The sequence below is a fragment of the Vitis vinifera genome, chromosome 8 (genome assembly GCF_030704535.1).
Source record: "Vitis vinifera cultivar Pinot Noir 40024 chromosome 8, ASM3070453v1".
In the NCBI taxonomy this organism is placed as follows: domain Eukaryota; kingdom Viridiplantae; phylum Streptophyta; class Magnoliopsida; order Vitales; family Vitaceae; genus Vitis; species Vitis vinifera.
The window spans coordinates 11,831,770-11,857,282 of record NC_081812.1 but is presented as its reverse complement, the minus strand read 5'-3'; the positions used below and the strand labels follow the sequence as shown (position 1 = coordinate 11,857,282).

Here is a 25,513-nt window from a genome sequence, read left to right as displayed (position 1 = left end):
TGTAAAGAATATTCTGATGTCTATAGAAACAAAATCAAAGTATTTTAAAACTCAATTTTTTTTATAATGAATTTGATAGTAGTTAAGTTCAGTTTTTTCTTATCATTAAAATATTGCTTGAGGACTTGACTATGAAAAATTGTACCTTCAACCCCATTTTTTAAAGTTTTATTGAACAAAATATCAAGAACTATTGCGAAAGATTGAAATTTTTTTTTAAAAAATAGAGATAAATAAAACATTAAGTATATAACATATTTAAATCAAAATTCTAAATATATAAATCAAATAATTTAATACAAATTTTATTCAATTAGATTAGCAATTCATAATAAATAAATTCATTAAAAAAAAATTCAAACATGGCCAAAACAAACTTAAAACTTATTGATAGTGAACTCTTAGTAGTTAAGTTCAATTTTTTCTAATCATTGAGACACTACTTCATACCTTATATTATGACCTTACAAAAATTGCAACTACAATTTTATAAAAGTTTTATTCAATTACATTATCAATTCATGAGAAATAAATTCATAAAAAATAAAAATAAAAACCTAAAATTTCTAGTAGAAAATTAATGTTTATTGATTCAATTGATTTGTTCTTAATTTCTAATGATGATGAGGGGGTTTCAAAGCAACATTTTCTCTCATTTATCTTTTTTGCTAGGATTTTATACCTGAACTTCATCAAAGAATTTTTTTTTTCTGTCATTTTCATAAACTGAATCAACTCATTGTATCAATGAGATGAAAAATAAAGTTTTTTAAAAATAAATAAATAAAGAGAACTAAAATAAGGTACTTAGGGTTTCTTCTTACTTCATGCATGAAAGTTCATATTTAGAATTCAAAGAATTGAAATTGAAGAAGGAAACGATGAAACTTACTTTGTGTTTTCCTTTCTTGTTGGCTTCTCACTTGTGTTGGCTTTCTGCTCTTTTGAAATGAATGGAAACATCCTTTGCAATTTCTTTTTTGCAAGGTAACAATAGGAACAAATAGGTTTGAAGGGTAAGAAAGGGGCACATGGAGAAAATAAGACTTGGAGGGAAAATGAGTTGAAGTGTCGGTTGAAGGGGTAGTTGTAAGGGTAGGGATATTTTTGTGTGGAATAAGCCATTTTTGAGCCCATTAAAAGTGGGAGGTTATAACTTTTGTAATTGTAAGGGAATTTTATCTCTTTTAATCAATTATCCCAATTTTTTATAATATATATATGTGGAAAATGTATGATAGGAAAAGAGAAATACTATATAAAATAGAAAAACTCATGGTTTTCAAAAATTGGTTGAAATTTTTTACTTTTTAAAGTAATTTTTAAAGACAAAATAAATCTTTCTATCTTTTATATAAAATTTTTATTGTTAAAAATAAAAAAAGGAAATATATCCCAACAAGTACTAACTTACCAAAAATTCTTTCTTTTATGAGAATTTGGTTCAAGCAAAGATGAGGTTAAATATATTTTATTATTTGCTTCAATGAAATATCTTGAATCTATATAAAATTACTAGATACATGTACCAATTAAATTAATTCATGGGTCAATTCAAAGTGAAGCCTAACAAGAAACAATTACTCTTCAAGAAAACTTAATACCTAACATATTATTTTAACATTGAAGATTATTCTCAACTCTTCTTTTATGGCTCTAAAAAACCATGAAATGAGAAGTAGTCAACATATTTTTCACTTTTTTTTTTTTTTGTCTCAATAGTACTGAGGTGCAATTGCTCTTCAAGAGAACTTCATACTGCATATATTTTTACAACACCAAAGATCATATTCAAGTCTCCTTTCATGACTTGAAGTAAGAACCTACAATTGTTGATCCATAGTTGTTATTGCATGTCAGGACTTTTATCTCCCTCATTGTCCTTAATTTCCAAAATAACATTTTCTCGGTGAACACAAAGGTCATGTACTATGGGTTAAAAAAGCCCCACATATTGAGTCCCATGTTAAGACATTAAATGAAAAAATAAAATTTATAAAATAAAAAAATAAAACATCAGTCTTTTTAAATGTTAACATACTGTACTAGGTTTGCATGGAATGATAAAAAAATTTGATCATTTCCGAGAAATAGAATTTTGATGATTAGGCCAAAGTCAACTTTTTTTTTTTTTTTTCGGTTTTAAAAATTATATTTAAATATGTTTTAAATTCAATAAAAAGATGCAAGAAGGAAATAAAAAATGAGAGGTTTAAATTAAAATTTCAAAATATAAAAACATATTTTTAAAGCATACATATAAAAAAATTTAATTATATAATATAAAAAATTATAATTATATACAATATTACACGGATGTTAGTCATATGACAATCCAAAATATAGTTTTTAATTTTTAATTACTTTAAAAAATGTTATTTTATATATGAAGGATGATATTAATAATTTAATTAAATAGGAATCTCAATTCATGTTGGAATTGTGGACATGAGTTGTATAATCCGTTACGGGCATAACTACTGAAGGGATCAGGGATCAAATTAGACATTTTCCTAGGCAAATTAAGATCATAAATGTGCTAATATTGAGCTCCTTTGTACTTTTTTAATACAACAATTGTCTATACAGATTCCATATATACAATTTTTTCCTGAACCAAATGAAACCAAATGCAATAATAGGAATGCAATCGATTTTTCCTATAGTTAGCATTATGGGATGCAACAACCACCCTATGAACATGCTGTTATGGATAGGCCCCACTATGTGGGTCCCACACATGGCATCAAGCCAGTCGATGTGCCACATGTGCACTGCCAGGCCTCTCGTGTCTACTCACAATACATATAGATGCGAGGTTTTGCGCTACTAAGAAAATAAAGTTACACCTTTGTTATTAGTTTTGTTAGGAAAGTAGAAAGCGCTTAATCCTATCAATTAGTATCAGAACAAGGTTGCAGGTTTGAGTCCCTTGAATGTCGTTGGGGGAGATTGTCTATGAGTCTCATGTGTGCATTGTGAAGCCCCTCATGCCCACTTATTCTCACTTATTTTGAGTACAATTTAAAGCATTAAAATGATATTATGATTATTTTAAGTTATCAAATGAAATTTTGTTCTTTAAAATATTAAAGAATAATTTTTAAAAATTATCCTCAAAAACTATTTTTCAGAACTATTTTTAAAAAAATATTTATAATTCTTCACCTATATATCCATAACATTAAATTTCTCAAAAATCTATTTGGGCTCCTTCCCTTTGCAAACCAAAGGAGGCATTAAAGTTAAAAGAAAAAGATGAAAGTCTCTATTTATTTTTAACGTGAAAGGAAGACAGGAAAGTGAACGAAATTACACTTGAAAACTCAATAAAGTCTCTATTTATTTTTGACGTAAAAGGAAGAGAGGAAAGTGAATGAAATTACCCTTGAAAACTCAATAACTCAATAATTCTAAGTTCTGGTGATATTGGGTGTCAAACTATTACTAAAGTACATGCAAGAAAAAATCTTCTTTACCAAAATTAGTTGAGGATTCAATACCTTAATAATATCAAATGTACAAGGAAAATTCTATTCTATTACCGCATTATCACGATTCTCTTAGTACATCTTTCCATACAAAATACGTCGTGGATGTTTAAAGGTTAAAAATAGTAAATAGATAATATTAGAAAAAATTTAAAAATAAATATTTTTTTATCTAAATTTTATTTTCGTCTAAAATATTTCAACAATTTTTTCATGAAGAAACCTTTTTGAAAAATATTTCTAAATCTATCTGTATTCATATTTTTTCTTGAATTAATTTTAATTTATCTTTTTTAAAAAATCATTGGTTATTTAAAGGAGGTAATATTTATTGATTGGAAATATTTATCAAAAAACTATTGATATGAGTCCAAATATTATTGACAAGTGAAAAGATAAAATGAAGGAGTCAAGCGAAAACCTTGATTTTGGGCATACACAAAAACCCATCTAAAATAATATTCCCGACATTAAAAATAATTATTATTTTAGCAAGATTATTAATTTACCAATAAACGCATATTTATTAACTTACAAAGAGCATTACTAATTTACCAACAAACGCATATTTATTAACTTACAAAGAGTATTACGTTTCTCCTATAGTACATATAAATTTAAAAACAATGAATTTGGTAAAAAATTATTATTAATATATAAAAGTCTAATAAACTCATTCTTATTAATTATAATTATAAAAAACAAAAAGAGTCTGAAGCGAAAAAAAAAAAAAATGGTATCAAAACTTAATATCATAAAAAGGTTTCAAGTTTGTGGGTACTTAATTGATTGTTAATTTATTTTTTCTTATGCCATAAAGATTTTTTAAAATATTATTATTTTATATATTTAGTAAGATTATTAATTTAGTATATTGACCATGAGATTAATTTTTTTTTTTATTAATTGGGATTATTAATTTATTAAATATTCATTTAGGTTTTATTGTAATTAAAAATTTTCATTTGTGTTACTTTTAACTATTCTTTTTCTAAATACAAGTGACTTAATTTGAGTGGAAGAATATACCATGTGAGAGTGATAATGTGTATTATACCATTCGTTGCTAACAAGGAAATTTTTTTATTTAAAAAAAGTAAAAAATTATAATAATAAAAAATTAAATAAGTAAAACATATATATACAGAAAATAAAATCAGAGAAACAAAAGGAAAGTAAGCTAAAAGAGAAAAAAGAAAAAGAAAAAGGAAGACAAAAAATAAAAGGAAAAGGAAATTAAGGAGAAAAAATTAAATAAGAAAAAAAAAAAAAGCTTAACCATCCTTCTTTTAAGTTTTCCATGCCAAAATATAATTAAGGAAACAATAATAATAAAGAAATGAAGATAGAATAACGTGATCAAACAATTGCCATTTGACCCATCCACCTAGTGAGACGCATGCATGGAAGATTACACGAGATTGGTGGCTCCTTAGCCGGCCCAACCGTACAATAACCGCTCACTAGTTAGATTTCATCCCACAATCGTACCTCCTCCTCCCCCACTCTTCCCTTATTTATGTGGCAAGAATGCCTCATTGTACCAAGCCACCCAAGCTTACAATACAACAATGGCCGTCAAAGCAATAATCCATATTCTGTTGCCTCTTGTCTTCTTCCTTGTCTTCAGTTCATTTGTCCCAAGAATTTACAGTGACGGTGGTGGGTGGCAGAATGCCCACGCCACATTCTACGGCAACCAAGATATGGGTAAGTATAAGTAAGGTGCCACATAATGAAAAAAAAAAAAAAAACAGTATGATCATTTGTTTTTTCATGGATTATTAATGTTGTGGTGGCTGCAGGGGGAGCATGTGGATATGGTGCCGCTACGAGCTACGGTCCCTACACCGCAGCACTAAGCAATGCTCTATTCAACGATGGGTACAGCTGCGGGTCGTGTTATGAGTTGCAGTGCACCAACGACAGACAGTGGTGCATCGCAGGCACCGTCACCGTGACTGCTACCAACAACTGTCCGCCGGACCCGAGTAAACCTAATGACAACGGTGGGTGGTGCAACCCCCCTCTCCAACACTTCGACTTGTCGGAGCCTGCCTTCTTGAAGATCGCGCAGTATAAGGCTGGGATAGTTCCGGTACTGTACAGAAGGGTTTCGTGTGCTGTGCAAGGAGGCATAAGGTTCACCATGAACGGCAACCCCGACTTCATCTTGGTATTGATATCGAATGTGGGTAGTGCAGGGGATGTCCGAGCCGTCTCCATTAAAGGATCCGGGACAGGGTGGGAAACCATGACTAGGAACTGGGGCCAAAACTGGCAGAGCAACGCCAAACTGATTGGTCAAAGCATATCCTTCAAGGTCACCACCAGCGATGGCAAGTCCGTGACCAGCAACGATGTAGTGCCAGCCAATTGGAAATTTGGACAAACTTTTGAAGGAGCTCAGTTCTAGGTTAATGATCCGCAAGTCATTTTATAGCTTTAGTGTTCTTATAGTACCTCACCAGTGGGGTGGTGGATTTTCTTTTCCAAATTGCGGGTCAATTACATTTGCTGAGCCAACATACACTGGATTTTATTTGTCCTGTCCCTTCAACTCAAATCTATTCGAAGTATTTTGCAATAAATTACGGCAGCTTCTTTAAATAGTCTCATGGTACAAAGCCTCTTTTCTGAGGCACTCGAAATAAATGGGAATTTTATCTTCTTTGGAATTGAGGTGCAATGTAGTGGGTGTTCCATAAAATTGAAAATTAAATACAAAAAAAATATTAATGCTGAATTTTAATAGGGAAAACAAGTATTTGGTATTATCTTAATTCTTAACTGTACTGAATGTAATTTGAATTTTTTTTTTTTTTTTACAATATATGGCAACTTTTAAAAGCCATTATACACAAAACTGGTGTTTGTTTTCACGATTTATTATTAATTTTTTATGAAATAGAAAAAATTAAAATATTTAATTTTTTTTTAAATAAAAAAATAACATATTGATTTTTTTTTACTTTTCTTAAATGATATTTTATAAAAGTTAAGTAATGTACGTGATATCTCAAAGAAATAAAAATATAAGAATATAATTTTGTATGTTAGGATTAAAATTATAAAAAAAAAAATATTTTTTTTATCCTACATAAATGCAAGAACTGTTTTTTAATTATCAATTATTTTTAAAGTAAGTATAAATATTTAAAAATTTTATTGGCAGTTACCCTCTAAGGAAAAAATTAATATCAAACATTCATTTAATATTTTCTTAACTTCAAATTTTTAATTATAATAAAATTAATTAAATAAATTTTTATTTATAGTTATACATATAATAAAGTCTTTATTTTAGAAAAAGTACATTTTTATTTTTAAAAAATTCAGTACACTTCTTGTAAATCCAACACTTTTGTTAGTAAATTTTTTATATTAAATAACTTAATTATGAAATAATAAATGAATTATAAATATAATATTTCATAAATAATAAAAATTAGAGAATTATTCATTTAATTCATCATAATATATTTTCTTCTTTTAATAAAAATTATTTAGATTACGTTGGGTTTAAAAAAAAATGCTAAAATAGAAAAAAAAAAGATTATAAAAAAATTAAAACATTTTCCTAAAAAATAAGGAAAGTTTGAGAAAATGCATTTTTTTTAATATTTTAAATTTCTTTCTTTCAAATTTTTAAGGATGATGAAGCAAAATAAGTTTTATTCATTATTTTCTTTCCTTCTATTTCACTTTTCTATTTTTTTTTTTCATTTTTTATAACTAAATATAGTATTTTCTTAAATAATATATAATAAGGAATTAGTAAAAATATATTGTTGAGTAAAAATTGCAACAAAAATATACAAAATCTTACATAGCACAATTAACATTTCGTAAATAAAACTATTGTATTACTTAATTTATTTCATCATAATTTTTATTTTATTCTATCAAAATAATTTAAAATATATATAATCTAGATTTTTAATTTTTTCATTAATCCTATAATAAAAATTTAGTCCTTATCAACGAAATTAAATAGAGTTTATTTGGAATTCTACTTTTATTTTATCATATTACGTAACTAAAAAATAAAAGATTTTATTTTGAAAGTGTTAGCCCAAAGGTTCTCTTGATCAAATTTTGATAATTATAAAACAAGGTTAAGTTTATTAATGACTTAAATCAAGTGAAGTTTTCAAGTTTAAATGTGAAAAACTAAAGAAAACTTGAGCAATTATGGAGGAAAGTCAATGCCATGAGGTCTTGGAAGTTTTGAAGACTTGAAATGACTTAAGACAACTTGTAAGATGTTATTTATTGGTGCACTTAGGTCCAGATTATTCTTCATGCACTTAAAAGCTTATATTCATCTTTTCTAAAGTTTAAACGATGTTGTTATCAAGAAAATGGATTCTTTGTTTTAATTCAAAACATTAAGCTAAATTATGTTTAAACTCACTATAAAAGGTTTGAAGAAGGGCAACACAAGTTACTGAAAGTTTCAAACCTCAAACCAGATCTTTTTAACCACTTTAAAGTGCAATTGGTTGAGGAAGCCTAGAATTGGTTGAGGAAGCATGAAATCGGTTGAAACGATTTGGAATTGGTTGAATTGATTGGGCTCAACCAATTGAGGGTTGGTCGAGGTTGCAATTTTTTTTTTCTCTCTTCTAGTAGTTGGAGTATGGCCAATTGAGGATCAATACCTTCGATTGAGCTTATAAACTCTAATGATTACCTACAAAGCATTTAACGCCCAACAGCTAGTGAACTTGTCGAATTGGAGCTCGATCGGTCAAAGGTCTTTTGAGGATCAATACCTCTGGTTGAGCTAAAAAAACCCTAATGGTTACCTACAAAACATTTAATGTCCAACAGCTAGTCAACTTATCGAACTAGAACTCGACCAATTGAGAGTCTTTTGTACCTTTTTGGGTTCCTAGGCTAGTTTTCTATAAATTAAAGAGTTTTACAATATTTATTAATAAAAGAATAACTACATTCAATTAGAAAAACCTTCTTCTCACATTCATAGCTCTTCTTAAAAGTGCTTCGATTTCTAACTTACAATCTCATTATTGCACCTTTCAAATTCATTTTAGTTTCCTTTATATTATGAGTCATACTTATATCTAAGATTGAAAGTATTAAAACATTTCTTATCTACTCGTTTTGAGTGAAGAGACTTCAAGTAGGTGGGGTACATGGGTAGTCATGATTTCACCAAGGTGCTATGATGTATTATCTTTCAATCTTGAGAGAATACAAAGTTTATGTCAAAGTTAACAATGGCTTTGTCCTACAGGTGAGATCCTAAAATGATCATATATTCCATATGGATGAGATCATTGTTGATGGAAGCCAATAGCAATAGGTACTCTCAATAAAGGTGAAAGAAATTTAATGTCTAGTCCTGATATAATGGAATTATTTAGAAAAAAGAGTTTTGGGGGGAAGGGGGAGGAGAAGGGTGTGAATAGGTAGTGTTTGAATTAATCCTCAAATGAATACTTTATTATACATTTTTAGTTTGTTTCTTTACATTAACTATTTATTGAGAGCAATCAATCCCATTCAAATATAAATAAAATCAATTACACAAATGAACATGAGGATATAATATGGAAAAGCCACCTAGCAACTTGTTAGGTGTAAAAAACCACGATTGGTTCCTCAATTGCTAAATAATCCACGAATTATGAGAAAATGATACACAATTTTATTTGATCAGATTTACCTACTCCCTAAGGTTTTATATCATTATCACCTACACTTCTTTTCTATGCCCCCAATGCAACACTCTCCTATGCTCCTTAATAGATCTCTCGAAGCCCTTATCAAAGTTTTGCGATGAGATCTCTTACCTTTGTTGTAGTCAAAAGTTATTCTCAAGAAGGATTTTAAAAGTCTGAGAGTTAGATGATCAATTTTTTTTAAGAATGGCTATGCTCTCTTAGGGTTCATAAAACTCTATACTTATTTTTAAATAATATATATTTAAAGATAAACATAATCTTAAAACTTACTAAAAAATATTCTGAAAATTGTTTTTTAGAATCAAATACAAATTTGAAGATAAACATAATTCTAAAACTTATTAAAAACAATTTTTGGAATTAAAAATATAATAGAAACTAAATTAGGAAATAGAAAGTATACTTCATAATTTCTTGTATTAGCCATTCTAAAAACTTTTGTCAACCATAAATGCATACTTCCCTTAAATTTTATGACTCTAAATGACCTTAAATATGACTTTGATGAAGTTCGAAGTTGCATTGAGATAGATAAGACCTAAGGAAGTAAGTTGCATCTATTTAGTAAGAAACAAACAAAATTTTCAACAAATTAAAATACACTAATAAGAGGCACCATGAGATTGAGACAATGTGTCTTCTTGGGTAATTTTAAGGAAGTGTATTCATTAAAGTATGGTCATAGTGGTTCCTTATGTATAACTTAGTATAATCTATCTATGAGTTAAGACATGTCAAATGATCATACAATAGGAAAATCTATAACTCAAGGATGGTAAAAGTAATATCAAGAGACTGATAGTTTTCATCTTGTCAGATTATACACACTAGTTCATAGGAAGACTATATATAGTGGATAGTAGGTTACAAACTTGAGCATTTAGTATCCCATTGTAATAAACATAAAGTACTAGAGTACAATTGTTTCTTTATAGTAGGATGTTAAGTTGAATTCAAAATTGGATTGTGAAGGAGCTAGAACAATCTTATAGGTCTCAATGGTCCTTGTTTGAGTTCATATACCTTGATGACATGGTTTATAAGGTTTAGATCAGTTTTAGTTTACTTATGTGTATAAGGATATTTTGATAATCATGTAAAATTGCCCAAAGGTTAGTGAACAATGTCTCTAAACTGGTCTAATTGATTAATTAGAACCCTATTGAGTTAATTAATCAATTATGACCATTTTCAATTAAATTAAGTGACCTAAGTCCAAAATGGGCTCAAGTCACTTAAGTCAAATAGGAAGCCTATAAATACCCCCTTATGGGGTTAAGAATTAACTCTTATTTTATTTTATTTTTCTCTCTTACATACAAAGAGAAAATCCTAACATCAAACTTTTAGAGATTTTCACCATCTTTATGTTTAACTTCAAAGAGTCATTAGGCAGAAAATTGATGGTTTGTGAGATTATCTTCAACTATTAGAGTATTCTATGACAATCTTCACTAGAAGGAATCAATTTAAGAACATCTAGATCTAGGTGGGCACTCCTAACTTGTTTTACTACATCTAATAAAGTTTTAAATGTTATTGTTTTCCAGTCACTTAAGTCAAATAGGAAGCCTATAAATACCCCCTTATGGGGTTAAGAATTAACTCTTATTTTGTTTTATTTTTCTCTCTTACATACAAAGAGAAAATCCTAACATCAAACTTTTAGAGATTTTCACCATCTTTATGTTTAACTTCAAAGAGTCATTGGGCAGAAAATTGATGGTTTGTGAGATTATCTTCAACTATTAGAGTAATCTAGATCTAGGTGGGCACTCCTAACTTGTTTTACTACATCTAATAAAGTTTTAAATGTTATTGTTTTCCACTATTCATAGGATCTAATAGCCTTGGGAATAGATGCATGCACCTAATGAGTTCCAAGGCTTGGGAAAAGAGTAATTTGAAGTACATTACATTTAATGCCCAACGACTAGTGAATCGATTGAATTGGAGCTCAATTAGTCAAGGGTTTTTTTTGTAGCTTTTTGAGTTCCTAAACTAGTTTTCTAGAAATTGAAGTGTTTTAGAACATTTGTTGATGAGAAAACAATTGTATTCAATAAAAAAACCCTTTTTTCACATTCATAACTCTTCTTAAAAGTGCATTGATTTCTATCTTCTAATCTTATTAATGCACCTTTCAAATCCATCTTAGTTTCCTTTGTATTGTGAGTCATACTTGTATCCATGATTGGAAGTATTAAAATCCCCCTTACCTACTCATTTTGAGTAAAGAGGCTTCAAGTAGGTGGAGCACTTAAAAGAGATTTTAAGTGTCCATTGGAGCCCATAAATCTAATTATAAAGCTTGAAGACTTGATTTAGAAGCTTAATAGTGGAACCCTCGTTCAAATTAGGAGCTTAAGGAGAATGGACATAGGCAAATTGTCAAATCACTATAAAAGAGTTTACACATTTCTTCTCCTCATCATTTACTTAATTATTGTCTTGTTTAGTAATTCTTGTTCTTTTTGTGATTAATTGGTTGCTTTAGAAAGTTTTTAATACTCAATTTTCTCTTCCCCTTTTGGGTGATTTATTTAATCAAATTAGCAGTTTTTCACCAAAAAAATAATAATCAATCTTAACTTAAATCAATTAAAAAATAAAATTTGATTCAATAGAATTTCCATGTCAACTAAAACCAGTATTTTTTTTTTAGAATTTAACTTCTTTATATTAAAGAACTAATAATAATAATAAAATTGACTTAAAAGGAAATATATTATAGTATTAATTAATAATAAAAATCTTTATTCTATAAAAGGATAAATATGAAATAAAAAAATTGTAAAATTTAAAAATTCAATGATCATGTTTGTTATAAAGGATTAATCAAATCATTTTTATTAAATTAATAAGTTCAATAGTTTGAATGATGATTATATCAAATAGTTTAAAATTTATGTAATCAAACCTAATTAAAAGGGAACAGTGGGATTTGATTCACTAATATGAAAATATATGGAAAAAAAAAACAATTTTTTTAAAATTAATATTATCTTCATCTATTTAAAAATAATTTGAAATACATGCTTTTTTTAACAAGTTATCCAATTATTTCCAAAAATGTCCTTTTATTTGTCATGCCATTTAAATTCATTAACAACTACACTCCTCCGTATAGATATTTCCCCTCCTTTTAGATATTTTATTATTATTATTATTATTATTTGGTTTTTTTTTTCTTTAGAAACAAACACCTCATAAGATTCTTATTTTAATTTCTTAAGGGGGTGTTTGGTACACGGGAATAGGGAGTGGGAATAGACATCTCATTCCTTTTCTCCCTTATTCCTATGTTTGGATAAATGTTAAGAATGCGGAAATAATATAAAAAATTATTCCGGCAGAAATCAAATCCAACTTATGAGTCGGATTTGCATTAATTAAAAGTAGGTGGTATTCTGATTCATTAAACCTATTTGATAATATAAAATAACCTAAATTACTATTTTACCCTCTTACCTTGTTTTTCAAACCCGATGTTTATCTTCTTTGTAAAGGTAGAGATCCATTCATCATCCACTTCTTATCTTCTTTGCAAAGCTAGAGACCCACTCATCATCCAATTCTCTGCAACAAGTGATTCTTCCAAATTGAATCAATTAAACCTTCCACGATATTTTAAAAAAAAAAAAATCAATTTCTAATTTATAGGGTTTTGGATGTTCATTTTGATTGTTGGATCTAGGATTCGTCATTGTTTGCTGCAACTAGGTTTTGAAAACTCCCTTCTACATCTTCGATCAGGTTTACCTTATTTTCTCTTTCTTCTTCTACTTCTTTATATGTGTTTCTTCTTCTCTATAAATCGATTATTTTTTTTTATTAATTTATGTTTGGAATCTTTGATGTTTCTTTATCTTGTATTAATGGAAACTAGAGAGAAAAATTGAAATGGTTGGAAAAAGATTTTTCGATTTCACGTGTTTACAATATTGAAAATTTTTAATGGTTAGGAAAAAAATAAAAAGAAAAAAACAAACAAAAACAAAACTTTTGGTTTTTTCCCCCTTTGTTTATTATTATCAGCGTCTTCCTTTCCTAGTTAAAGCTATGGATTCTGCCATCTCGCAGAAAATCTGCTGCGTTTCCGGCTCATTTTGGAACTTTAGCATGGGCCACAGTGAAGATCTCTTCATATCATTGCTATTTAACAGTAAACAAACCATTAAAATAATAATTGAATATTTGTGCATTAGGGTTATACGATTTTTTATGGTTAATTTTTTATTTATTGAGTATATATATATTTTTTAGTCTTATTATTTAATAACAAAAAACCTCTCAAATTTTATTTTTTTAAAATAAAAGTAAAAATAAAAAAATATTTTAAATTATATGTAAGGATGTTATTGTAAATTTATTTCTTTTTCATTTTCATTCCTATTGTTATCAAACATTGGAATGGAAACAAATAATCATTCCAATCTTGCATTCCTAAGTTCATCCAAATACTAGAAATGGAATCATCAAATTCATTCCATTCCACTAAAAAATAGGAAAGGAAACAAAATATTATTTCTATTCCTTATTCCGACATACCAAACACCCCCTAAAAGTTTAGGAAATATTGTGCAAAAAAAGAATCCTATTTAAATAGGATTAATATTTTTTTATTTCCTATAATTTTAAGAGGAAATATTATCAAACAAATCATATTTAATCATAATTACCAATTTAAAAAGTAATAAGGTTGTTTATTAAATAATAAATAATAATTTAATAATATATAACTATTTTAATTATGATTAATTTATTTCATATAAAATATTTATTTATTTATTTTTATACTATATATCAAAATACAACCATATTGTAAAATATTTAATATCTGAAAAACTCTTTTCTCTATTATATTAAACGATTATTAATATTATAAAATAAATACAAATTTATTATTGGTTTATTTATTATCAAGAATATGAATTTATTTTTAACTTATTAATATTAGAATAAACTTTTTTTTGTCAAATTCTTATCATATAATGTTTGAAGAGAAAAAAAAATTCAAATAATAAAATAATAAAATATCTAAAAGGAAGAAAAACATTTACATGAAGGAGTTTCGATTGGTTTGGATTATATAGTAAGTAAAGAATATTTTTAAAAATAATTGGATGACTCATTAAAAAATGTATATATTTTAAATTATTTTTAAATAGATTGAATAATACTAATTTAAAAAATTTGAAATTCTTTTTTTTATACATTTTCATATTAGTAAATCAAATCCCACTTTTCCCAACTTAAAAAAATGACTCACCAACCCTATTTTATTTTATTTTTTGTCATTTATAAGTGATAAACTATTTTATCAAATATCCCCATAGTTGCCAAGTTACAAGACCAATTTTATCAGCAAAGGATTGGCCTACGGCCAGTTACAATATATATATATATATATATATATTGTTCCTGTTGTTGCAACTTGCCATTTTGGTCTAAATCCACAACTGTCAGCTACCAAAAATGAAGTTCCTTTTCCCTGTTAAAAATATAAACATATGTTCCAGGGACACATTATAAATCCCATATGGGAAAAAAAAAGAAATACATCTTCTACCATCTTCACAAAATTCCCAAGAAAACAGAATTTACCACCAAGAAGGAAGAAACTCCACAAAACTCCAAAACACTTCCTCAACCTGTTGGTTTCAGTGCACTATGCCACACCTTGGTCCATCAAGACTGCCATACTTTATGCCAATGATGTACACACACGAGGGGGGGGGGGCGGAAGCCTCTACCCAACAGCTGATGCTGCACATCATGAGATAGATCTACTAGTAAACTCAGTAATTTAGCAATGAATACTTCACTCTCAGTACAATTTTCCCTTTCTCCACCCCAAGCTTTCCACCTGTGACCAACCAATGACCTGGAGGATCTTGTGGCCCCTTGGTCATCTCAGACATATCAACAAACTTTGCCAACTTGTTACCAGTATTTTCTCTAGAACCCGAACTTGAGTCACCATTATTGACAATACTGCCGGTAGTGATCCCTTTCTTTAACTTGTCGTTAGGGGCATGGTCCCACAATGATCTTCGAATTGTGCAGCCTGGTAGCCTAGAATACAACAGCTTCAAGTACAGGACATTTCTTGAACCGAAATCCCATACCCCAAGCTGAGCTCCAGTGACTATGAAAATGGCAGAGATGTCACCCACGAAGGTCTCAGGGTTCTCAATTGGTGCGGTGCTCACATGAGAAAAATTCTTCCATTTAACAGGCTCAAACCATCTGCTATCTTGCTCCTCAGGTCCCTGCCACTTGGGTGCACCAATAGCCACATGGGTGTCCCAGTACGGTTGGAGGATCTTTGGAAGAGATGCTAAATGTTGAATATGAATACTTAGGCGATTCTGCTTGGATCCTTCTAGGCATAACCGCAAGCCTGTTACAGGCTTACGTCCTACAGAGACCTGCATGTATAGCAAGATAGAAAGCAAAATGAATTAGAAGATTAACTGTTTACCCAATCAAGGATGGTTTCTTTGGTAACATATGCCATAACATTCTCATCAAATCATGAGTAGACCTTAAGATGAGCAATTACCAACTACAAGATGTATGGGAGGTTCCCTATGCAAAGTCAATTCTTGAGATGGAAGGCTGCAACTCCAGCTGAGTTTCTCTGGGTGGCCAATCAATTATCTAGTAGGGTGTATTTGAGTCTCCCAAAGAAACATATATTTTCCATAATGTTTTATCCATAGCATTTCAACATGAGTTGGTTGCACAGAAAGGTCACACTATAGAAGTGCTTTCATTTATCAAGATAATAAGATTTTATGTTTCAAACAAGTTTGAAAGAAAGCAAACCAATTCAAAACTCGAAAAAAAAAACAACACTTGTGACAAATGCCTCATAAAACACCATGGAGCATAAAAGAGATTTAAAAATAATAATAAGAAAAATAATTAGCTATGTAGCTTCAACAGGCAAAAGTTTTTCGACAGGGTAAAATAACCAGGTGGTTCTAAAAACTAGACATGAAAATGATATAAAATGAAAATGGTACCTGCTCTTGACTGACATAGAGCTTTTGGCCCATCATACTGAACTGCAAAGATGGGCAAACAGGCTCCTTTCTTTGGTGCCCAGGAAGCTTGTCCTGTATGGGGGCCCATATCCGAGGGATTTGAAATTCTAGGAAATATCTTAACTCTTCAAGTTGAGGCTTGTCTGTGCAGGATTAGCCAATAAGAATTTTTGAGTTCACAGTCAGGAAGAATCCTTCTAAAATCTTTATAATTATTATTCATTGAAAAGAGGAGGAGGGCATTTATTAAGATGCCTTACATTCAAGATAGAGACCAATCGCATGAGCTAGATGCTCCTTTCCAGTTACTCCTTCAAGAAGAGCTGTGATAGGGAAGAAAGTCATCTCAATGACATCTGGAGAGGACCGAACAGATGTTGCCCACTGGGTGTGGCTTTGTTCTAGATCATCTCCTCCCCTCCTTCTGAAAATGACTGTAACATCCTGCATGAACAAGGAGCCCAGAAGATTTTGAGTTCTAGGACTCATAGAAATTCAACAAGCCAATCAGTAAATTAGAAGTCAACAAAAGAGCCACCATATAGTACTGAAATCCTGACAGTACATAACTTTGGCTCAACCACTTGTGCAAACACCATAGTTCAACCTTTAGATTTGTTTGAAAACTGTTTTTTGAAACAATTTTCTGTTCTCCAAAAACAAAAAAATAGAAAAACATGTTTGACGATAAGAAAACAAAAAACGGTTATTTATTCTTAAAAACAGAAAGCAAAATGTTTTTAAAGAATATTTTTTAGTTATTTTCACTTGTTTTTTAAGGGTTGTTTTAAAAAATAATTATATAAATATGAAAAATGATTAAAAATAAATACTGCACATAAAATTTGTTTTTAAAACATATTTAAAGACATAGAAAACAAGTCAAAAATATTTTAGATTCCCAAATAAACATTTGTTCTACAAAATAATAAAGAACAATTTTCAAAAACTATTTTTTAGAATTGTTTTGAAATGTGTTTTCAAAAATAGTTTTGAAAAATAGTTTTTGAGAATTGTTTTTGAAAGTTATTCTTTGATATTTATAGAACAAAAGTCTCTTGAGAACTTAAAATGTCCTTAACCTGTTTTCTATGTTTTTAAATATTTTTTAAAAGTAACTTTCATCCATAGTGTTTATTTTCATTCACTCTCCATTTTTGTATAATTATCTTTTAAAACCACCATTAAAAAAATTGAAAATAACTTGATACGACTAAAATATGTTCTCAAAAATTTCTCATAATAGAAAAATGGTTTTTATTTTCTAATTGTCAAACACATTGTTTTTTTGTTTTTTGAAAAACTTCCAAACATACCCTTACTGCCTCATGCAAATTACTATTTATGATCATCAAATAATAATAATAATAAACACTAAATTTTCAGTGCAACACCAATAAGTACATGTTTTTGACAAAGCCCTCTTAAAGGGGATTGAGAATTTGGCCATGGTGAAGCAAAGATCGATGCTCCCGTACCCATGAGTGACTTGGGTTAGCTCAAAGATGCCATAAGAACAAGAAAAAGGCAAAGAGAATGTAGGTCGAGGCAGAGAGAAATGATACTCTTGCTAAGGATTAACATGTAGGATATGGTTCTAGATAGAACTAAATGGTTAAAAGGGATATACATAGCAGATGCTATGAAGTTCTGATTACAAGCTTCATTGAGTTTAGTAGTTGCAACAACCAATAAAAAAAAAAAGAGGGATTCAGGTTTCAATTCGGCAGCATAATACTTGCAAGTGTGTGTTAAAGACTTAAAAACCCCTAACTAGGTGATATAGAATGCATACAAACAACGTAAAGCCCACTTATCAGGTTGATTGTTAAATTTTAAATAAAATGTACAAGGATTTAGATGCTATGAAGTTCTGGTTAAAAGCTTTGTTGAGTTTAGTAGTTGCAACAACCAATAAAAAAAAATGAGGGATTCAGGTTTCAGTTCAGCAGCATAATACTTGCAAGTGTGTGTGTTAAAGACTTAAAAACCCCTAACTGGATGATATAGCATGCGTACAAACAACGTAAAGCCCACTTATCAGGTTGATTGTTGAATTTTAAATCAAATGTACAAAAAATGGAGTGAAGTATGAAAATTGGGTCAAATGTGCATCTCAATGCGCTTTTTACTTGATTTTATCAATGCAATGCAATTAAAGTTCCTTTTATTTTTAACAAGGGCTCCAAAATAAATTCCTTGAGAAGACAAAAGATGAAGGATAAAAAACCTCCAATTGTCATTAATTTGAGCACAAGGTTTTCCAAAGCAATCAATCAGAATTTTGATGACAAAAAAACAAAAGATTGGGATTTAATCATTTCTATTAAGTGACCCTTGAGGTCTAGCTCAAGTGGTAAAGGGATGGGAAGGGTTTGTAGGAGGTTCCAGGTTCAAGTCCCAATGGGGGAAAAAATATCTATAAAAAAAAAGATAAATAAATAAAAAATAATTTCTATTAAGTATATGCAGGTTGGAGAATTTAGTAAGGCAAAATAAAAAATCTTATCAAGAAAGATATGTTGATCAAATTAAATTTTCAATGTTAGTGCAAAAATGAGGTTAATGTTTTATTTCTTCTTGTAAGCTAGGCCTAAGTCCAATCAAAGATTCATGCATAATCATAAAATGATTCAAGCACTCTTAACCATTCTTTTAAGTATAGACCCTGACCAAATTTCTTGAAAAATCTTTTCCAAAGGTTTACTTTAAATCCTTTCAAAACCAGAACACATTCTTGAAATATCTTTTGACTTAAAAGGGTTTTCAAAAGATCATGAGATCAAAATTTTCAAAGTTCAAAAGCTTGGGACCCACAAGATCTCATTATATTTGAAGTAAGGAACTTGGGCGGTCAATCAGGTGGTGTATTGGTTGCACCATTGGTAACATCCCAAATCCCCTCTTGTTGGTAGTGTCTAACGATGTGCCTTCAACTGGCATAACAGTCGACCAGTAAGCAGGTTTAGCCTATAACAGTCACCTGCAACTTGCATTTAATGCCAATGGCCAGCTTGGTGGTCAACCGAATTAATGGGAAATTGTTTCTAACGGCTAGGTTGTGCCCAAAATCAATATAAATGTCTCTCCAACTTCATTTGTGAGAGTGCCAAAACAATTTAGAGTGCATTAGTTTGTTCACTTGCATATGATTGATTGCACCCTTAGAGCCTAGCACCCCTTTCAAGTGTACTTCAACCCTTATTGTGCTCGCTCTTGTAACCTTTAAAAGATTTCTTTGTGATTTCTATGAGAGAGAAAAATATTAAAAGTGTCGTGTGAACACTTTGAGGAGTTATAAAGGACCATTGGAACCACTAATCCAAGTGTATCAAAACATTGACGAGTCTCGGTTGAAGGAGTCCTTGGTTTCAGTGGAATACCTCCTAACTTGGGAAGAAGCCAAAGAGAGGGGACGTAGACGATTGTTCGACCACCATATATTGTTGTTTGTGATATCTTATCCCCCTATTGTTTATTTGTCATTTACCTAAATTGTTGCATTGCATTCGTCTCTATCATCAATTGTAAAAAATAACTAACACCCTATTCAAAACCCCTCCCTCTAGGGTGTAAAACTATGTTCGATTAGTTTGTCTTCATAATTAATAACTTGTATACAATAACATTACCTTTCACATAACCTTCCATGAAGCCCTAAATATCCTAGGTGCTATTCACATTGGTTTACAGACACAACGCAAACATCTTAAAGAGAAACCAGAAGCTTTCTGCTCATAAATAAGACACTAGAGGGTGGTACTAATATAATAGAGGGTAAGCTATAATTCTCATTCTGCTGTTAAAGCAAAATTGATCATCCACAAATGTTAACAGATACAAGCTGTTGGAAAGAAAAGAAGCAGGGAAAAAGAAAGGGCTAGCTGAGAGTGTGCTTTCTTTCCTTCTTCCCCCACTCTTGGGGCTGGGTGCTCTTTGTAAATGACATATTTACCTAGTATGAATTTTCTTTGTTAAGACACCTACTTCATATAATTACTATTTTCCTATTAAAAAATGAAAAAGAAATGACTACCTCAGTATAAGCATGAAAAAAAATTCAGAAAATCATGTTGGACCAGCAGTTTAAACATGTGAACTGGCTCCACCTAAATCGTGAAAAAGTTTCTCTTACCTAGAAGCATTGCATGTGTCAGTTGTCAATTTTGCAGCAGAAACCTCCTTCATAGGTGTGTTTCATTTTTATTTTAAAAAAAAATTAAAACAACCTCCACAAAGCTTTGCCCATATTGATCATAAAAATTCTCTTGAAACACACACACACATGACAGAGAGGAACAAGAACTTTTAAGATTGGTTTCAGCAAATTTTATTAACATTTGGGAGAAAACCAAGAGAAAACTAAATGCTCCTTATTATTAATCTCCAGAATTTAATGCTAAGAACCCCTTTTAGCAAATGAGGCAAAATCTAATGCATAGCCAGCAGAGCTCTGTCTTTAACAAACTACGATTCCCTCCAAATCATCCACAAACATTCTCTTTAAGGAAAAGGTAAACCATGATTCTGTTATTGTTTTTTTGATAGGCAAATAAATTGTTGTATTAGTAAAGTACCTATTCGAAAAAGAGGCATAGCCCATGAACATAGGAAGTATTCAGAAAGCCCCTCCCTCTGAGTGTGTTATCAGTCTTCAAAACTTGCATAATTTATTATTGGTGCCTAAGTACATTTAGTATCCCTTTCCTAAACTCAAAAGGTATATGTAGTAAACATCCTTTTAAGAAAGTAACAAGAAATAGATGTTTACATTTTAATACAAAACAATAACTTTTATATCAAGGCATAGTTGCTAAAAACTTACAATACACGATACGATACAACAATACAATACATTTTTTTATGGAAATTGATACGTATCACAATTTGTATCGTGTTTTAAAGTGTATCTTACAATACATATATTTTCTATAATTAAAAAAAATCAAATTAATTTTTTTTGCTAAAAGAATTTATTAATTAATTGTTTAAAATATACTAAAAGATTAAAATTGATTATAAAAAGGAGAAATAGGTAAAATAATCTTGAAAAACTGCATTTTTGTTGTCAAATGCTATATTAGAAGTCAAGTAAGTTTATTTTTACAATGAATATTGGAGAATTTTCATTTTAATGGTTTGAATGTTGACAAAGAATATGATGGTGAGTAGTGGATAATTTTTTTACGTAATATATTAGTTTCTTTTTTTTTTTAAATTTCATTTTTGGAGGAAAAGGAATGATGATAAAACTAAAAAGCTAGAACTTTGAAGATGACACATAAAGGCATATCTATCAATATAGTCTATCAAAAAAACAAAAAGAATCTATCAATATATATTTATATATATCAATTAACAACACAATAAGAGCACATGCCTGGTTAGAATTTGGAACAAAAAAATCATAACTAAAAATTGAAGAAGTTTATTTTCGTGGATTATATGATGAATTTGCATATTAAATTTATATTTTGTTAATTTGAACTTGTCAAAACTTTAACATTCAATGTTTTCATATGATATGATATTTTTTAACTCTTTAGATCCTACTATCTTCCAAAATTTGATTATATATTACTTTATACTTCATGCTTTCAATAGATATTCTTGTATATGCATATTTTTTCTATTTATTTTTCCCAATATAAACAAACTTATAATACACAATACAGAGAAATAGAAAAACGATACACGATACATTTTATGAGTTAACAACTATGTATCAAGGTGATTCCTCTGGTCAATGACTAAATGCACCTTGCTAGTCACATAGCAAGCAGCAACACTTTTTCAGTTTTAGTTTCTGTGGGATCAAACCGAACCCAATCAGTGATACCTTAGAACACCAACCTGAAAGCGACCTAACTCAAGTTTGATTCAATTCCCTCAACATAAGCCAACCCAACCCAGTTTGCACCAGAGCATAGCCTGACTTTTAATGTCAGTTTAAATGACAAACAACATAAGAAGAGAAAACTCAACTCCAAACTTAATATCTATTTGGATTATATAGGTTTCTAGACTAGGTTAAATTTACCCTAAAGGTAAAGCAATATTTATTTTCCTTTTTTTTATTTATTAATAATCAATAAATTGGAGTTTTGCAATTAAACAACAGAATAAGGGTAAGCCTACAAACTGTGAAAACAATTTAAAGAATAAACAAGTAAGATTGCTACATACTTCTTTCCCAGTGAGAATTGGTGCACTAGTGGGTTGAGGGTATATCCCTTGGCTGTTGAATAAGCAAGGATCAACACTCTGTGAAATTCAAAAGACAAAAAAACTTTTCACAAACAAAACAAAAATGTAACTGATGATCAAGAACTTCAGGCAAATTAATGAAGGAAAAAAGCAAACAAGAATAGAGAAATATTCTGGGACTAGCCTTATCCTTTAATTTCATTGGACCTGAACTTGCATTGCTTTCTGTGTCAGAAAACCTTTGGTTTCCAATATCCTGAACGTAATTTTTTATCTCCATGGTTGATAAAGGAGATGACTGATGCTGTTTAACATAAATAACATCTTTACCACCAATAGTCACAGATGTAATAACATGGGTACCAAAATTTTCAATGAAGCTGTCACAAAAAGAAAAGGCAAAAATTAGGGATCAATCTGAAATCGTGGATATCTCTCTTCATGTAACTTGAAAATCCATACCTTGCCAAAGAAGGAGGGTCCCAACAACTTGGCACTGCCCGTTTGACATTTTCTTGCAACACTAGTGGGGAGTTTACAAGCTGAACCTTGGCAAGGGAAATGAAAAATGCATCCATATAGAGGCTCTTTGTGGTTGCAGAATCCATATGCTTTAAGCCAGTAAAACTAAACGCGGCATTGAAGCTACCAAGAGGAACATTTCCTGATAAATTAGCCTTTTTATTAAAGTATTCCACCATCTGCATTCATTCATCACAAAAGTATATGTATATGTTAGAACAATTTAATGCAATAGCAAGCGTTGATGACAACCTATGTGATAATCTTAAGTTTAGAAAGTAACTCTCAGCCTGTTATTCTGCCTTTCATCTTTGAAACCAAGTAAATTTGGCGAGCATCTTTCATTCTCAAATAAAAAACTAAGATCAAAGGAAAACAGCAAATAAATTATCAAACAATTAGGCAAAGAGACAAAAAAAAAAAAAAAAAAAAAAATGATAACAGTAAAACTTCAACAGACAACCTATCTTTGCTACTAGAACTACTAGATGAATGCAAGTGACACAATTCCTAGATTCGACAAAACTTTCCTGATTGACAAGACATATACATTTCCATATAAATATAAAAACATGATTCAGCAACACTGTATAAAGATGAATTACACAAGACTGAAAAAGAAGAAACCATATCATACCTCGGGAAAACTTAAAACACCGGAAATCTCGCGGCCTTTGGTCTCTTGGGAGTTCTTGATGTCCCTAGAAACATTGGGTACAAGTAAATTATCATACAAGCACAAATCCTTAGTGTGTTCTTCATCGACCTCAACCACCCTAGACCCTGCCCCCCCTTTACAATAGAGCAACCTGGTATCGAAGTTCACATCAAAGCCCCTGCCCAGAGCCTGTACAGAATTCAAAGCTGTATGCAAGGCTACAGCTTTTTCCCCCATTTCATCAGCCCTAGAAATTGAAGTAAAATCAGTCCGATCAGAGGCAAACCCAGTATTGTAAACAACAGAACCATAAACTAAAACCCTAGCGAATTTTGAGACTTTCAATTATCAGAATACACAGAACATTCCCCACAATCCCACCCTGATCAGAAGTGAGCCCACATTCAAAACAAACCGAAACCAAAAACCCAATTCCTCATATCTTTTCCTCGAAAAAAAAAACTCATATAAATTCTCCCTAAAAACCCTGATAATTAAACCGTTTTCTCTCCTTTCTCCATTGATGAGTTGACCATAAGGGACAAAACTTTAAACCCCATTTCAATTTGAAAAATTCCAGAGACAATTCGAATCGGTAAACCATGAAATGTCCCTTACTCCACGCCTCCTCTGGATCTTGAATCCATGGAGGATTTTCCCATCTCTTCCTCTGCTGTCTACTTTCTCTCTCTACAGTGTGTTTTTGGATTGTCCAAACAGGCATTGACTCCTCAGTCTTTTAACTATTATTTGTTTACGAAAGTAACGCTGCTTCTTCGCAAGTACGTATACTCTAGATCCACACCGTCCACTTCCTTAGATCCACCTCCAGATCTCATCCAGCCCGTCAAGAGGTAAAGATAACATGGACGCAGGACGAGCTGATTTGAGCTGATTTTTCCTGGTGGTCGTCATCAATTTCTCGTCAATATATCCGCGAGAACAAAGACCCACGTCATGTGGAAAAGTATTAAGTATCAAATTCTAAGCCTTGCCTGTGAATGTTCTAAAAATCGCTTTCAAAGAATAGTTTTCCAAAATAATGTTTAAAAATAATTCACACTTTTTTCTAAAAGGAAAGTTTTGTTTATTAGTTACATATAAAAAATAATATTTTTGATTTATTTTTCTTAAAAATAATATGCACTTACTTTTTCAAAATATTTTCAATTTTTACTCAAAACATTGATGAGAAAAAAGATCAAAAACACTTTCAAGTTGTTAGAAAATATAGTTGATATTGTTAGAGATTACAATCAATAGTATTTTTATTTAAAGTATTTTAATTAAAATATATATATATATATATATATATTAAATATTTTAAAAGAATCATTTAGTATTTCACTAAAAAAATCCTCTACATCAAGTATAGACTCCATTGTAAGGAATTTGATATTAATATTTAGATATAGATCTTGTTGTAAACACAAGATGTACATAATCACTTTTGAATTGAGATACCAAAAAAGTTAGAGTGCATTTAATAGTGATTTTGTAAAATATTTTTAATTTTTTTTTCTTTTTTTTATGTTTGAAAGATAAAAAATTTTAAGTATTAAAAAAATTAAAAAAAAAAATTTTAAATCACTGTGAAACGCAAAAAACCTCTCTTTTAGGAAAAGAATGATGGGAGACAAATAAAAGATAAATAAAGTTTATAATAACTTTCTAGCATTACAAGTGATTTTTTATATTTTAAAAAATATTGACTAAAATTTCTCAAATACCTAATTTTCTTTCAAACTATTAACTAAATGGATATCTCAGTATAAGTTAAATAAGTTTAAATACTTCATATAATATATCTAACCAACGAGTGACATCCCCCGTCATAATTTTTTTTTATTTTTATGCTTCTATATT

The 25,513-nt window shown here is 29.8% G+C and overlaps 2 protein-coding genes across 3 annotated transcripts; one reads left to right on the top strand and one right to left on the bottom strand.

Annotated features, from left to right (window-relative positions):
* Positions 1-5,052: 5,052 nt before the first annotated feature.
* LOC100267155 (expansin-A2) lies at positions 5,053-6,133 on the top strand. Its single transcript, XM_010655042.3, has 2 exons — positions 5,053-5,201; positions 5,297-6,133. The coding sequence occupies exons 1-2, from the start codon at positions 5,063-5,065 to the stop codon at positions 5,905-5,907; spliced, it is 750 nt and encodes a 249-aa protein (XP_010653344.1). The 5' UTR covers positions 5,053-5,062; the 3' UTR covers positions 5,908-6,133.
* Positions 6,134-14,675: 8,542 nt separating this feature from the next.
* Positions 14,676-24,572, bottom strand: LOC100260206 (MACPF domain-containing protein CAD1). 2 transcript variants are annotated; one of them, XM_019221816.1, is made up of 8 exons: positions 23,627-23,723; positions 23,273-23,348; positions 22,930-23,168; positions 22,652-22,847; positions 22,447-22,524; positions 16,521-16,704; positions 16,240-16,403; positions 14,676-15,639 (listed from the first exon to the last, which is right to left on the bottom strand). In XM_019221816.1, the coding sequence occupies exons 3-8, from the start codon at positions 23,166-23,168 to the stop codon at positions 15,007-15,009; spliced, it is 1,494 nt and encodes a 497-aa protein (XP_019077361.1). In that variant the 5' UTR covers positions 23,273-23,348; positions 23,627-23,723; the 3' UTR covers positions 14,676-15,006. The 2 variants fall into 2 exon arrangements, with proteins under 2 accessions (XP_019077361.1, XP_010653345.1); XM_010655043.3 differs by lacking the exon at positions 23,273-23,348 and having other exon boundaries at positions 23,627-24,572.
* Between the last annotated feature and the right edge of the window lie 941 nt (positions 24,573-25,513).